At 36.8% G+C, this 17239-nt stretch overlaps 1 protein-coding gene across 4 annotated transcripts in view; it reads left to right on the top strand.

The window, feature by feature from the left end:
- The window catches only part of IL1RAP (interleukin 1 receptor accessory protein), a 134265-nt gene that overhangs the window by 37146 nt on the left and 79880 nt on the right, over nucleotides 1–17239 (top strand). For 3 of the 4 annotated variants that reach the window (XM_037525283.2, XM_037525280.2, XM_054700440.1), the window contains exon 2: nucleotides 12500–12564. In XM_037525283.2, coding sequence (XP_037381180.1) covers nucleotides 12501–12564 — 64 coding nt within the window. In that variant the 5' untranslated portion in view covers nucleotide 12500. Of the gene's footprint in view, nucleotides 1–412; nucleotides 511–12499; nucleotides 12565–17239 lie in introns of those variants that run through there. The other variant, XM_037525281.2, reaches the window with a different exon arrangement.

Here is a 17239-nt window from a genome sequence, read left to right on the forward strand (position 1 = left end):
CTTGTGAATGCCTTTATTTACATCACACTTTACTGTGTATGAAAATAATTGATCTTTATAGCAGCCTATGTAGTAAATAGTCATTATCCTTATTTTAATGGTAAGGATATCAGGGTCCACAGACATTCAATAAATCATCTAAGGGCAAGCAATTAAAAAGTGACCAACAGCAAGCTAGAACAGAGACTGATGTGTTAGGAAGAGGCTCTTTTCCTACCTTGAATGGCCTTATATTTATATATGGTTCCTGTGTAACAGCATTAGATTATGTACTGTGGACACAAACTTGGAGCCCCAGTCTTTACAAAGAAAAAAAGGTGTGTGTGTACATGTGCATGTGTGTAAAGGCAAACCCTAAATAAAAGAAACACTTTTATTGTTTGTTTTATTGGTCAAATGTCTAGGGATTGAAAAGAAGTACAGACACCTGGCCAGTGTTTTAGAAAATACATGGTTTACTTCCAGTGAGCGTCAAGGTGGAAGGGGACCAGGAAGGAATGCAGAGGGGAGGTAAGACTGTAAAAGTCATGATTCACTTCTTTTTCCTAGTAGTCTGCACAGTCTCCAGTGAAGCTGGGTGATTTTGAAACACATCCACATCTCATGGATGTGTTACAGGGCAGGGAGAGGGGCAGCCCAGACCTGCAAACCTGCCTTCTCTAAATAGGTTCTGCCATCTGTCACATCAGCACAAAACAAATGAGACTTCAGTGGGAAGGAACTTTAATACAATTAGTGAGCGATACAGGAAAGGCAAAGAATATAGTTTCTAAATCAAGCACCCAAAATTACCCATCCCCTCGTGGGTAAAAGTCCATCCAAATGGGATTGGCCCAGAGCAAGGCCCCAAAGCCTGTTACAAGTCGAAAGCATCTTCCAGTGGGGACCCACAGAAAAGGGTCAGAAACAACCAGACAAGTCTAGAGGGAAAAGAGCAAAATCAAAATCAAGACAAAAACCACCATTGTCACCTCCCCATGGGTCTCTCACCTGCATCTGTTTCAACTAGTTCACAACCAAATGGCAAGCACAGTTTCTTTATGTGTCTCTCGGCTCCATGTGCCTCCTCCAGGTCTCCTTCTGGCTCCATCCTGCTTCCTTCCTTCCTCAGTATCCTCTGCAGCTTCTTCTCTCTCTGCTCAGCTCCACCCTCTTTTGGGTGGGGCAGGAAACCTGGAACCTCCCCCTTTCCTGGGGACCATCCCGTTACAGATGGAGGATTGATCTGGAGATTAGTATCTGAATCTTAAGAGATATAATGTGCAAAAAAAGAGCTCGGTGTGAATAAGTTTGCTTAATGCTGTGTGATAGAACAGGTCAACCACAATGTTTGCTTAGTAGATTATCTGATGGATTAAAATGCCCGTTATGTGTTGTGAATCTCCATGAAAGAGGGACACATAGCTTATTACCTTCCTCAACCCATTTGTTCACATATTCTTTTGAAAGAATGCTCATTAGGAGATATAATAGTTCTTTTCATCATGCATTTTTTTGTTGTTGTTATTGTATTATACTTGACCACCTACTTGTTCTTTTCTTCACTTCCTTTTTTAAAAAAAATTAGGTTTATAGTCTCAGTTTGCTCCAAAATGATGATATCCATGATTCTAAGAAGTGTGTTTATTTCTGTGCACTGCACAGTTTTGATTAAATTGTATGAAATAGGGCTCAATAAATACTTTTGATTTGAACAAAATTCGATTCAGCAAACTTAGTCTTTATGGGGAAATCTATAAAACTTGGCCACAGTTTTGTTGCTGTGGCATTTCTAACAGTGTGTAGATAGTGTCTATCTCTTGAGAACCTCACAGACAGGATCGTGATCTTCAGACCATCCCTTTGAATTAGAGAGGTTATTTGTGGCAATGTCATTACATGAAATTTAAGGGGAGGAAATCTCAGATGGCTAAGAAGCTTTTTTCTGTGCTGGGGAAAGTAATTAATTTCCTAACTTGGAGGTGACTTGATCTTTGTCTACCAGGTGATGTGACTGTTTTGTGTCTGTGGTTATTATAATTTCACCTGATTCTTTCAGATGACCACATTTTTCCAGTAAGCTTCTCCCTCTCATGCACTCTCCCAGGCTTAAGGAGAGCTCGGCCATAGCACTGTTCTCTGGGCTCTGGAGGTTTATATGTCTCAGACTGCAAGGCGCATGGGGACAGGGGTTGCTTTCTGACCCTGCTTCTCTCAGACTGTGTCCAGAGCTTAATGAATATTTGTGGTGTTAATTAGAAGGAATAGAGATATATGCACCAGAAATATTCTTGCCAGCCTTGATGTGCCCCAAGATAACTCCCTGTCACATCCTCTGTTGGATTTTAAATTGCTTTCTTGATTTAAAAGGTTGTACATAGTATAACCCTGTCCCTTTCTCTAACCTCTCTGTTCTTTTTAACTCCAATTGAAAGTTTCCTGTACTTTTTAAACAAAAGCAAAGTACATAAATATTAAATCTACAAATAAATATAAATATTAAGTGTACAAATACTTTTTATGAAAGCATTTTTATGTAACAATCACCTGAGAAACAGATTACCAGACCTTAGAAGCTTTATTCTTTTTCTTCCCTTCAATATCAGGAAAGGTAGCCCAGGTTCTGATTTGAAATAGCAAATTAAACATGTTTAATTTTTGACATCTCCAACCCTTCATATTCTTTCAATGTAAGTGAAACAAAACAAAAGTAAATGGCGACTTATCTCACAATAGAAACCAATGTCACATTAGTATAGCATTTTATAATTACATAGTCTCCTTCCATGTGTGACATGATTTATCCTGTGAAGTCCCTATGAGATAGACAGGACAGAGCATTTTGTTTTCATTTTTGAAATGAGGGATTTGAGGACTAGGGAAGGACATATCCTAGACCATCAGTTCTCCAAGTTCAAGCTGTGTTATAGAGTGCATTATAGAAGTGCTATCTTTCCTTAAGTTTCAGAGACCAATTTTTCAACTGTCTTCTCTGAAATATTTGGGAAACCGAGCACTAAACTTGGACTTAGCACATCCCAAGAGTAGGAAAGTGCAGGTTTTGTCAAATGGTCAATGGTCAGCTTGAACCAAGTAATTTGAGCCCTTTATAAATGATGTTAACAGCAGCTGACAATTGTCTGCTGTTCCAGTCTCTCAAGTGTCTCACATACATTCTCTCTTTTAATAAGAACTAGATTGTGTTTGCTGAAAGCTACTTATGTTCCTGGCTAGTGCTAAGTACACTCCTCAATAAACAGATGAGGTAGTTTATTAGTCTCTATCTCCTCCATTTAGAACTCAACTCTCCTCAGTATTCCTAAGTATAGAATGCTCACTCATCCTAGGGAGAGGATACAATGAAAAACCCTCTGTCCCCATTAAGAAGTGTTTACCAATGTCTAGCACACAGAATAAGTTATCAAGACAGAGACCAGGTTATAATACTACCTAGTGGTGCTGCAAATATCCCTCTCCTCTTCTCTCAGGTGGTCTAAGATCATGCAGTCAAACTTAGAATTTCAAGTTCAGTGCTCTTTTTAAAGTGCCCTTTCACTTTCATCTCACGGAAAATCTAGTTCTAGTTCTTGCGAGGGATGAGACTTGATATTTCTTCTCTCACCCCAGAGAGCATGTGTCTATTCAAAATATTAAAGAACAAAGAAGAATCAGTCTGCTCACATTCTATTCCAAGCTTCTATCTATCAGGGTTGCAGCATATTCTGTTATATATGTCCTCTCCAAGTTCCAAACACTTTGAAGCTATGAAGGAAGAGAGCAGGAGGCAATATCTAAGAGGAATGTGCTAATGTTTTCGGATGTGAACTTTGACTCTGCTGTTGTTAGGGAGGTAAGCAACACTGGCTTGATATGCCGAAAGTTGGGACAGTTCATTGATCTCCCTGTGTTCTTCTATTGCTACACTTTTCTGGAACATTCAGTATCTAAGAAGAGGACTATGTTATTTTCAAAGTAAATGTTGAAAATAGAAACCATATGTAGGTTAAAACCACTTTCATTTATTTAAACTGTCTAAAAGGATTCGCAAATCATTTGTGGAGTATTTTAAAATGAAAAAAATCAAGCTATTGAAAAATATATTTTTAATTAACATACAATAAATGGGCTTTTTCTGAGTTGCAACTCGAAAAATTTTAACTCATGTATGGACGCACTTCACCAATCACAGAACTTCTCTCACCCTTAAACAACTTCCTGTGCTAACCCTTGTCAGCTACATCCTCCTGTCTCCTATAGCTCCTGCTCTGTTCTCTGCTACTCTGGTTTTATCCTATTGGGCATGACATTTCACTGGAATTGGACAGTCAGTGGCCTATTGACACCGACTCTTTTCACTCAGTGTAATACCTTTGGGATTCATCCAAGTTGTGGTTATCATCAGCTCCTTGCTTTGTATTGCTGAAAAGTATTTTATATTTTGGATGTACCAGAGGTTGTTTATACATTTGCTTTGTTGAGGTACATTTGAGTTGTTTCTGTTTTTTTGGCAATGAATCAGAGGACTGCTATAAATATTCTAAGATAGGTTTTTGTTCCTTTCTGTTGGGTCAATACCTAGGAGTGAGACTGTTACGGTAAGTGTGTTTAACTTCACAAGAATATGCCACATTGTTTTCGAGAGAGACAGTGCTGCTTTCTGGTACCAGCAGGAGAGTCCTAGATGCTCTGTGTTCTCATCAAAATACTGGTCTTGCCAGGACTTCTTATTTTAGTTATTTTGAAAGTTGTGCAGTAGGATCTAATTTTGTGGTTTTAATTTTCATTTCACTTATGACTAATGGTGTTGGACATCTTTTCATTATATTTTTTCCTATGTTAAAATTATTTGATCTCTACTCTTCATTATTTCCCCTATTTTGCTTGTTTGTTTGAGTGTTCTCTACTTACTTTAGGTCATGTACTTATTATTACTTTCATTGATCTATAAAACTATTTAAGTTTCAATTCTATTGCTTCATACCTTCATGCAAGTATATATATACCACACTGTACCAATCACCAATGTTCTAAATCTATTCACCAGCATAAAATTACTCCCCTCTACCCTTTCCTTTCACCCACCTCTCCTTCTCTTCCTGTAACCACTACTTGGTTGTTGGAGTCGAAGAGTTATCTTTTTTTGAATTTTGTTAGTTCATTTGCTTTGCTGCCTTATATTTCACTTATAAGAGAAACCATTCAGTAATTTTCTTTTTCTTTCTGACTAAGTGATTACTTTGATGAATGCATAGCTTTTTTTAAAGTCCTTTTTTAGATTGAGGTCATGATTTAATCTTACATTTTACAGTAATTACTCTGAAAATTAATAAATACCTTATTCTTAAAAGTTGTATTTTTTATTGAGGTAGCAGTGGTTTACCATGCAATATACAAATTAGGGATATAAGTTCACATCTCTTCAGATATAATTTACCACACCTTAACCGTCAGAAGCATTCATAATCTTCCACCATAATCAAAGGTAGAAGATTAGTTCGATTGGGGATTTTTTTATATTTTATAATATAAAACTTCAATGCTATAAATTATCCTTTAAGCACTGCCTTCATTGCATCCCACACATTTTGGTAAGCTGTGTTTTCAATTTTGTTCATTTTTAAGTATTTACTAATTTGGTTTTAGACTTACTCATTGACTAATGGATTATTTAGAATTATATTCTTTTATTTCTAAGGGTTTAGAGATTTTCCTATTTTTTTATTTCTTAATTTTATTGAAGTAACACAAGTTTATAACAATATATAGGTTTCAGTTATATAGCCTTATAACTCTACATCTGTATGTACTAAATTATGCTCTCCACTAGAAGTCTAGTGTATATCCACTGTCATATAGTTAACACCCTATCCCTCTTCTTTCTGGTAACTACTGATTTCTTCTTATCGCCCAAGATTTTGGTCCTGTTTTTTCATTTGCTTTATTTCTTTATTTACCACATGTGAGTGAAATCATACACTGTACTTCTGCATCTGACTTATTTCACTAAGCCTAATACACTCTGGATTCACCCATGTTGTTGCAAATGCAAAATTTCATCTTTATTTTTTAATTGTTTGGATACTATTCATACACACACATATCACATCTTTATCAGCTCATCCATCTATGGGCACGTAGTTTGTTTTCTGCTCTTGACTATTATGGATAATGCTGCATTATTCACATCTCTTTGAATTAGAGAGAATTCATATATCTACTTGAATTAGTATTTTTGCATTCTTTGGATAAATACCCAGCATTGCAATAGCTGGAACATATGGTATTTCTATTTTTAATTTCTGAGGACTCGCCATACTGTTTTCCATAGTAAGTGCACCAATTAACATTCCCACTACCCGTATACAAGGCTTTCTGTCTCTCCACGTCTTCTCTAACACTTATTTCTTGTTTTTGGATTATGGTCATTACAAAAAAATGTAAGGTGATTTCTCATTGTTGTTCTGGTTTGCTTTCCCCTAATAAGAAGAAATGATGACATATTTCCATGTGTTTGTTGGCTGTCTGACTGACTGTTTCAGTAAAAGTTTCAATTCAGATCTGCTGCCTATTTTTAAATTGAGTTGTTTATTTGTTGTTGAATTTTGTATTTTGTATATTAACCCCTTGTTGAATGTGTGATTTGCAAATAGGTTACCTTACCATTTTATTTGCTGTGTAGAAGCTTTTCAGTTGACATAGACTCATTTGTTAACTTTTATTTTTGTTTTCATTGCTATTGGAGTCAAATCCTCAAAGACATCACTAAGGCCGATGTCAAAAAGCTCACCACCTATATTTTCTTTAATGTATCCTATGGGTTTTGATCTTACATTCAAATCTTTGATCGATTTTGAATTCTTGTGTTTGCTGTTAGTGTTTTTTTTTTTGTGTATGAATGCCCTGTTTTCTTAGCACCATTTATTGAGGACTTTCTTTACTTTTTTTTATGCTCTTACCTCATTTGCAGAAATTAGTTGTACATATAGGTGTGGCTTTATTTCTGGGTTCTCAGTTTTATTTCATTGATCTGCCTTTACTCCGATACCATGCTGTTTTAATTACTATCCCTATGAGGTTGGGGAGTACTATATTTCATTTTATTCTATTTTTCTCAGAATATTTTTGGCTACTGGGGTCTTCTGTAGTTCCAAATAAATTGTATAATTTTTGGTTCAATTATAATAAAGAATGCAATTGGGATTATGACAGGGATTGCATTGAATTTGTATAGGGCTTTAGGTAAAATGTTTAACAGTGTTAATTCTTCCAATGCATGAACACAAGATATTTCTCCATGTATTTTGCATCTTCTTTAATCTGTCAGTAGTGTCTTACAGTTTTCAGTGTAAGACACTTCTTAGTTAAACTTTTTCCCAGGTATTTTATTCTTTCTGATGTAATTATAGATGAGTATCTTCTTAATTTCTCTTCTGATAGTTCATTGTTTTCATACAAAACCACAACTTACTTTTGTGTATTAATGTTGTACCCTACAATTAACTGTATTCATTTATTATTTCTAATGATTTTTTTCATGAAATCTTTTGAATTTTTTTATGCATAAAATACTATTATTTACAAATAGTGACAGTTTTATTTCTTCCCTTCCTATTTGGATGATACTTATTTCTATTTTTGTTTATTTGCTCTGGCTAAACAAAGTCCTAGCTTTGGCTAGGACTTTCAATACTATGTTGAATATTATGATAATAGTGAGCATCATTGTCTTATTCATATTACAGGAGAGCTTTCAGTTTTTTACTATTGTGAATGATGCTTGCTGTGGGTTTGTCAAATATGGCCTTTATTATGTTGCAATGCTGTCCTTTTTTCGTTTTATTGAGAATTTTCATCATAAATGAGTGTTGAATTTTATCAAATGGTTTTTCCACATCTATTGAGATGGTGGTATGTTTTTTATCTTTTATGTTGTTGATATGGTATATCAAGTTAATTGATTTGTGTAGGTCAAAATGTCCTTGCATTTACAGAAGAAATCCTACTTGATCACTGTGTATTACCCTTTCATAAGAGAATATAGAATTTATGTGAAACTATAAAAAAACCCCAGTTGCCAAAAATATTACAAGAAAAATAGACTAAAACGGAGTTATCATTTTGCCAATTTTTTGTTGAGAATTTTTGCATCTATATTGGTTTATGGCTTTCTTTTTTATAATATACTTGTTTTCTATGAATAGAGATTATACTTTTAGTTCTTTTAGACTTGTTAAGCTTTGCTTTATGGTACATAATATGGCTTATCTTGATGAATATTCCATGTGTACCTGTAAGGAATATACTATTATTATGTAATTTTTCAAGTACTCAGATACTTGTTCCATTTATTATATGCAGGCTTATAGTTCCATTTATTATATGCAGGGTTATATTCCCCATAAAAGACAGACAGAGTAGCGGTTCCTTTATTTTACTTAGAATACGAACCCTTATCAATTTGCATGAATTTTTGTTTTCAAATAAATCCTGGATTCTGAAGTATTCTGTACAAACTTTTTATGGTTTAAGAAACTAAACAAGATAAAAGTGATGATGCAAATAACTGGTTTCTTAATAAATGCTATGTATTTTCCTGTAAAATGGGATAATGACTTGTGTCCTGCAAAAGCTCCTTTGTCATATCTCAGGTGGGCATAGATGCAAAAACTGCTCAAACCTTATCAGTAAGTTCGAGAAGAGTAAAGGGAGTATTCAGATGGGATCAGGACTCATGGAAGAAATTTGGCTGCTGGTCTAACTCCATATTGTGACGGCCATCTAGCCTTATGCCTTAATGGCCAGGTTTTGGATAGGCATTGTTTGAGATAGCAGGTTATAGCAAATGGCAAGTATCATCCAAGATTAAAGCAAATGATACCAGTTTTATATTTATAGAAGGTTTATGGTGTAAGATCTTATAGATGACAAAATGTAGGTTCCTAGAAATGAAATCTGGTAACCACTGTGTTGGGGGTCGAGGTCCCATCCAGACTGGTGGGCTTCATGGGCTTCATGGATTGGCTGTTATCTGCGTATGGAACTGTATGTGGAAAATGGAAACTAAGGGAGAAATCTAGTGCTGTGGCATGGTCAACTGCTGCTGTAAAAGGGAAGTCTAAAAAAATGGTGATTCAGATTTAACACCACCCTTGAACATCATCTTGTTGCCTGCTGGCTCAGTGAGAGTATCCACTGGTCAGGGCTGACTCAGAGGTAAGGAGATCTTGAAGCTTATTGAGCCTAGAGAATGCAGACAATAGAAAGATTACTATGTAAGAAATAGCTATTATCTTGCTAAGTATATGTTAGCCACCATCAGTCTCATTTGTTGATAACACAGAGCTAAGTATGTATTTGGAAGTTCATGCTAGATGATATAGCCATCCTAGCTGATATACTGAGGAATGGTGGCATAAAATGTGAGAGAAGTAACAACATATAGGAGGGGAAGTATGAGCATGGTCATATAGTAAAGAATAAGAAATATGCAGCAAAAGCAGACTAAGAACTTATTATATGTATGTTTCAATCATCTGCCACAAGGGCAGAGTCTTTTAAACCTCATCAAAATAATCTAAAGCTTGGTCATAAATCAAACCATGAGAAATCAAGCATTATTAGGCAGCTTTTTTTGCTTTCTGATAATTTTCCCATCTCTGAAAATATCAGTGTCCCTTTCCCCCATGAAACAAGCATTAAAAGGGTATTGCTAGTTGCAATAATAACATTCTGAGACAGAATGCAGGGCGATGTTAAATGAATCAGTCTTCTCTGCAAGGTTTCAGACCAGCCAACCACTTCCCACTCACCTAGGTTCTTTTAGTGTCTCAAAACCAGCCTGAACAGCTAAGTTTTCTTTCTAGTCTGCTTTATTCTAATTCATCACCAGGCAGGGTTGACCCTGGATTTGTGTTCACACACAGGTTATCTTTAGATAGCTTTACCTTGGTGTCCTGACTCCTGTTGCCCCTGGCATAATCCAGTTACACATGGGAATATCAATTAAGGCCCTCAATCACACTAATTAGAATGTACTCTAAGTGTTGCCTCAAGAATTCAGCAGCTTATATGCAGGCAAGTTGGGGAAATCTAGAGGTATGAGTTTTTTTTTTAATAGTCAAAAGCAATTTAGGAGGCTAAAGTGCTTTAACATGGGCTTGAAATTGCTATGCCCTGAATCTATAATAAATATTTAGTTGCTCTCTGTTGACAAGGATTAATGCTGAATTATTAATTACTTTTATTAATGACTTATATGGGAATATAGTGGCATGCTGATCAAGTTTATAGATGATACCAAGGCTAGAGGGATAGCAATTATTATGATGCCAGATTCAGGAGCCAAATGATTTCAAGACAAGATTTAGTGGCGATCCATCCAGCAGAAGCCTGGAAGAATGATCTTCATAAGGCACGGCTTGATGATCACATCACTCCTCTAATCGAAAACCTTCAGTGATTTCTTATTTGTTGTTTATATTTAATTCCAAGTCCGCAGCCTGTTATTCTAGGCCTGTTCTGATCATAACATTCCTTGCTTTCCAACAAAATCTTCTATTTTTTTTTCCTTACATGCTGTTTTTCAGCCAATTGCAATCATTTATAGTCACTTTCCTATTTATATTCTATGCTTTTCCTATTTTGAGCATCATTATCCACCATGTTTCTTTTCCTTATGCTTTCCTCCTACCTCAATTCATAATTTCCAAGCCAGTTATTGCTCAGTTTAAAAACTACCTCTCAAAAAAATAAACGGAAAAAAACTACCTCTTGTGTTGATGCTTCTTTGATTGCCTTGGCTGGAGTAATCTCTCTCTTTTGCTCAACTTCAATAACACTTACCTGTTCCTTTCTGACTATTTTTATCACTGTTTACTTTGTATTGCAGTCCTTTTTTTTTTTTTTGGTACACACTTCAAGTCTCTTTTACACTCCACCTAGTGCTAGAGTTTTTGTCTGATAAATCCTTTCATAGCCTGGTGCTTCTACATGTATATTACTTATAGTAGGTGATATTGAAGTGATTTGCATTTGGTTTATTTCCTTTCTTTGGAGAAGCAGCCTTTAGAGGTAACCCTCCATCTTGCTCATCAGAGCCTTGTGAAATTATATCATAGTGACTTGTAAACAGAAAGTGCTCAACACATACTTTACTGGGTGGATGAATGGAAGGAAGGATTTCCCTAAGGCAATGGTATATGAAATGGAAGGGAATGGTGGTAGCAAGCCTGATACATTTAATCTCTGAGATCAAGTGGCTGTTTAATATGTAGTAAATTCACCTGTGATTTGTGTACAGTCATTAAGGAGCAAGCATAATATGAACTAGAGATTTTGATGCTATGCGGTCAAGAGAGTGATAGATGTTGGAAATTTGCATTGTGCTTTAAAGTGATCACACACTCTGTATTGCTTAGCAGTACCAGTACCAGTACATCCAGTTTATCCCTTTGTTTCAGTTAGTGTTTTTAAAATTATTCCTTTTAAAATGCTGTTGTTTGGTTACCCTGGTTATCAAATGTCCTATTGCCTCTCTGACCTTTTTAGGCTGGTGGGTCCTTGTGACTGAAACATGTGGCATAGGCTAATGTTTAGGATCATAGGGTTGGCCATTAGCCAGATAGGAGTATAAATCTCATCTCAGTTACCGAAACGATGATCTGAATAAGTGACTAAGACCTCAGTAAGCACCATTATCCATCTCTTGTGTCCTAAGCAAAAAAAGAAGCCTTGACTATACAATGTCTCAGTGATATTCAGGTTTCTGTTTTTAGAACCTTATGGAAGTTTTATCAGGGTCCAAATAAGTCTAAAGTTGTAGGAAAAGAAACATTTCACAGACTTTGATAAATCTCCAGCCCTCTGCATTAAAGATCACACGGCCAAATATAAGGCCATGACTCTTGCTAGTGGCTGTTTCAGTTGATTATCAACAGAAAGACTAAAGATCACAGAAACTGGACTCCAGCCTCATCATTTGTGCTTCTGGTGAGAAGAGGTGAACACTGGGCCATGAGGTTTATGTATTCCCCTGACTATCAATTTAGAGTGTGGTGGACTGCAGACCAAGTCTGAATCCAGGATTTCTAGACTTTCTATTCATTGCTAAGGAGGGAACAGTGCCTGGATCATATATTTCCAGTTGATAGTATCAACAAGCGAATTAAAGGAAGGTGAGAAATCAAGCTTATCTGCCAGAACTATGATTTTTTTTTTTTTTAAGTAAGTTGTTATAGAGGTGGGTCTAAAACAAGATTACTAGAGTTTGGTTATTTTCTGTGCTACTTTCTAACCAAAGGATTTGGTTATGTTTTTTAAACTTACTCAATTTCTCCATCTGTAATAAGAACATTTAAATACAAAGTCTTTCTTATTGGCTGGTTCTGACAATTAATCCTGTTAATATTGTAAAATTCTTAGAGTATTTACTAGTCAATAATCAGCATGTTTTTACACTGAGTATTATTTAAGCAATGAGAGTAATAAGTACTCTTCCTTACATCTGTATTTATTTTGACAGGATGGGACTTCTGTGGTGTGTTGTGAGCCTCTGCTTCTATGGGATCCTGCAAAGTGATGCCTCAGGTAAGTGATTGACCTTGCTAATCTATTACCATGCAACTCAGGCATAGGTTAATGTGTCATCTTTCTATGAAAGTGAGTTAAGAAACTTTATTTGTTGATGGGAGGAGCAGCTGACATCTCTAATCTTCATGGGGTTATAGTACACTTGGGGCAGTGGTCTAGCATATAAAAATGCAGGAATTACCCATCACCTTCACATCCAAGCATCATAGAATTCTGCTTCTTTCCCTTATTTCAGGACCCATGGGAAAAGAAATGACAGTGATGGTAGCAGGACTCTGTTCTCAAAATCAGTGGTGGAGATAGTCTCAGTGATAACAGTTCATTGAAACCTTATAGAAACAAATACTATTATTATACAGGAAAGAAAGGACCTGACACTTGAGTCATTCTTTCTTGGATGTTGCCTCATACGGGGAGCTAGACAAAGACTAATGAGTCTGAATACCCAAACTCAGTCATCATGGACCTGTATCTTATGAAGTCAAAGTTATAAAGGTCTTGAAAGGCCATCTTTTAGGTCTCTTCTCATTTCCAAAATTACTGCTCAGAACCCTTCTATAGTAACTCTGACTAGTGATCATATAGTTATGTCTCTGGACTGAGCAAATTCTTAGAAAGTTTCTGTGCATATAAATGAAATTTGTCTATCATTTGCATATTACATGTATTTGGTTCAACTGCTTGATTTAAACAGAAAGGACCTAATCCTATGGTTCTCTAATGTTAATATAGGGAAGTTAAGTCTCTTCATTTATAAAAACTTCCCACATATAAAAAACTTCCCACATATAATTCTCCTGAAGATCATGGACCATATTTTGAACATTATTGCTTCAATACCTCTTCTGTGTAAGAGACCTTAAGATATGAAAATAAGGATCATGTAACTCTGCCCAGTGTTCTCTAGTCTGTACCTTCAACTGTTCTTGCAAGGCATGGAACTGAGCCCTGCAGCAAATCTGGTTATCTTTCCTGGGAGTGTTTCAGCTTTTCTATGCCATTTAAAGCATTTTATTGGAAACCAAAAATAGTGCTAAAGGAGGGGTGTAACTAGGGCAGAATACAACACAAAGCTGAGAAAAGTCGAGCTAACTTTCAACCTTGTTGGCCCTTGGGGCTTCCCACAGGAAGGGATGTATTACGACCCAGGCTGATTCAGCTGGGATGTAGCTGATCTATAGCTTCACTGTCGGAAAGACCCACATCTTTCCTGCTTGATTGAGTGTTCCATTTAATTGGCCAGTGTCATGCTGTCCTGATTTTTAAATATGTTGAACATAACCTCTGATTATAATTTGTTCTTATTTGATTTAGTTCTATGCTTGAATATTATCTGCTTACAGAGGCCTTCCTGAACCATCTTAACTAAAACAGCCCTGCCAATCATTCTCTCTTCTTTATCCTGTTTTAGTTTTATTTATAATACTCACATTTCTTGATGCTATATTAACTTTCTCTTCCACCTTCCTACCTTTCTTTTCCTTGTACTCCTCCTATCCTGCTCTCATTTACTCTCCTTCTTCCTCTCCCCCTCTTACCCACTTCTCCCTCCCTCTCCAACTCCCCCTCCTCCCTCTTTCTTCCTCTTTTTTCTATTTTATTTTTTAAATTTTATATATTTTTACATCATTTTTCATTTTTGTACAATATATGCATTTTCATCTTGGTTATAGTCCCCATACAATTCCCACCCCCTTGCTCCTGTAGTCTCTTGATTCTCCTTTCTTTTCTCTTTCTCTCTTACCCTCCTTTTCTCCCTGTTTCTATGCTTTAAAGCTTCCTAATGTAGGGCCTCCCATGGTAGCGCAGTGGTTGAGCGCTGGGCTGCGAAGCTGCCCGCAGCCTCTGCAGCGCCAGTTCGATCCCTCAGTCTGTCTGTTCTGCTCCCCACTCTGGCTCTGGTGAATTCTCTCACCTTCCTGCACTTCTGACTGTACCCAGTGCTTGTGTAAATAAGTAAATAAATCTTTAAAAATAAATGAATAAAAAAAATCTTCCTAATGTCAGGGACTTCCCTTTTTGTTGTTTTGGAGGAATGATTGACACATAGATACATAGTATAGTGATACTCTCTCTCCCCCAAGGTTATCTGTCTATCCACATATATGTATACACATGCATATATATAGATATATGTGTACAAACACACACACATATGAAGATATCTATCTATATATGTGTGTGTTAAGTGGATTTTGCACAATCTGGCCAGTTTTAAAATGGAACTTGTTTGGTTTATACCAATAATTTATCAGTTCCTCCACCTGGCAGGAAAAGGGAGAGTGGAGCATATTAGTCTTGCGGAAAGGTCGTGAAATCCCAGAAGTTGGTGGGTGCTGGTGCCCGCCCCAGCGGCCCCTGCAGTTTTGCTTCTCTGAATGACTTTGACTGTAATCCATCCAAGGAGCTCGTCCACCCCCACCCCAAATGTTGTTGGAAAGTGAGCTTTCTACCCAGGAACAGTGACTCATAATTCTGCCGGGGAAGCTGAGTTCTTGAATAAGATAAGTTCTCATACCAGCCCCATTGAGTCACTATGGGGGCAGGAAACATGTTGTAATCCCCTCAGCCCATCTGGCACATATTCATTTGCCTTCCTTATGAAAAGGTATATTGTGTCTGAGTCAGTGATGCACTTCCTAGTTGGAGGGAGTGGAACAAAAAAGAAGTGTTGACAAAAATAAAAGGGGCAACTGACTGGGTGACTGGGGGAAAAACGGGTTCACTGCACATCCTGAGGGACCAACTGACCTGGAGTGTGTGAAGGTGTCCCTCGTGCAGTGATATGGTGCCGGCTGACTTGTCCGTCTCTCATGAGGCTCTTTCTGTGCTTCAGGTACCCATTTTAATGGGCTTGATATAAGGATAAAGGAAAAATAACCTTATGATCTTAAAGCACATTAGATATCACTACACAAGATATTACTAAGAATTTTGTCTTGTTCTTGGCCCTTCTGTATCAACCCTTCTTACAAGGAAAAGCCCAATTTCAAACTGTAAATAGCACCGGAAGAGGTCCAAGCCCGTATGTGGTGTTTCAAGTATAGTGAACTGGATTTCACGGCACAACATTCTAGCTTGAGAACATAGTCATTATGTAGTGGTGCTGTGATTTCCATATTCACTCAGGAATATGGAGGCAACATTTTCATCTCAGATGGTGACAACAAAAAATAATCAAAAAGTCCCCTGTATTTTCTCTTAAGAAATTAAAGCTTTGAATAGTTACAATAGTGATTAGTGTTATTGTCATGTGGTAGTTATGGTGGTGATAGCAAAGCTCCCTTTGCTAAAAGAAAGCACCTTTAGTTTTATATACTGGATGTCATTTTAACTCTCACACCCAAATCAAGTAGTCAGGCTGTTGTACCCCTTCTGTCTCCATTTTTATAGCTATGCAACACTGTATATGGTTCAGAGGATCACACCTTTTCAGATGTGTATTGCCACATTTACCACCATGGCACCCATAGTCCTGCCACCATAGTCCACTGGGCCCCCCCACACTCTTTACAAGATCTAAGATCCAAGCATCAAAATGGTTAAATGATTTACCAGTGTGCATTCTTTGGTTATTTTCGGTCCATAAATAATTGATACCATCTCATATTGCCTTTCACTTTCTGACTTATTTCACTTAGCATAATCACCTCAAGACCCATCCTTTTTGTCCCCAAAGGTACTATTTCATCTTTTTAAATAACTGAGTACTATTCCATTGAGTATATGTTTCAAAATTTCTTTATCTACTTGTCTGTTGGTGGATACTTATGTTAGTTCCATGACTTGGTTATTGTGCATAATACTGCTATGAACATAGGAGTGCATAAACCTTTTCTTTTTTTTTTAAACTTTTATTTTAAGATTTATTTATTTATGCATACAATAACTGGGGAACAGGTCAGAGGTGTGGGGTGGGGGAGAAGATTCACCAGAGACAGAGTGGTGAGCGGAACAGGCGGATCGACTGAAATACACTGCTAAGAGGAGAAGCAGGTGAGACAGGAGACGTCTGCTGTGCCATGTGGGTTGCTTCCTGGCCAGGGATCGAACTCGTGCTTGCAGTGACTGTAGATGGCTTCATAGGTTGTGTCTTAACCCCTGCGCTACCAGGGAGGCCATTCCTTTTCATCTCAGAGTTTGACTATGTGAAAACTATACAGAGGGATTGGGGGGAAGTGGACGAGGAAGGGGAAGAAAAGATATAGGGCATTGGCATGGGAGTTTTGGTAAGGAGTAAATGAAACATGTATACATCTGGAGGTATAAAAATGTACCCCCATAATTATATTGATTTTTTTTCCAGGGGAAAAAAAGTAGTTAAGTGAATCACCCAAAGTCACACAACTAACACTTAGCATAAGTGTTACTTCAACTAATTCCCCAGTTTTAAAATTTCATGTTATTTTTGCTAAATATATTCCCCTTGGACTCTACCAGCATAGAAACAATTTAGAAAGAAGATTAGGATCCAAAAGGATCACAGGTTTTGCTGTTAAAGAATCACTTAAAAATAGGTTTCTGTGCTTTCTAGATAAGGAGTAACTTTACTCTCCCCAATCCTTACCCTTAAGATGTTTTCTTTAAGAGGAAAATCACTGTAATATAAGTTCAAAGCTCAATTTCCCATTTTTTGCTTTTTATAGTATTAAGCATTTTCAAACTAAACTAA

The sequence above is a fragment of the Talpa occidentalis genome, unplaced genomic scaffold (assembly GCF_014898055.3).
Source record: "Talpa occidentalis isolate TD23 unplaced genomic scaffold, MPIMG_talOcc4v2.1 talOcc4.4, whole genome shotgun sequence".
Lineage (NCBI taxonomy): Eukaryota > Metazoa > Chordata > Mammalia > Eulipotyphla > Talpidae > Talpa > Talpa occidentalis.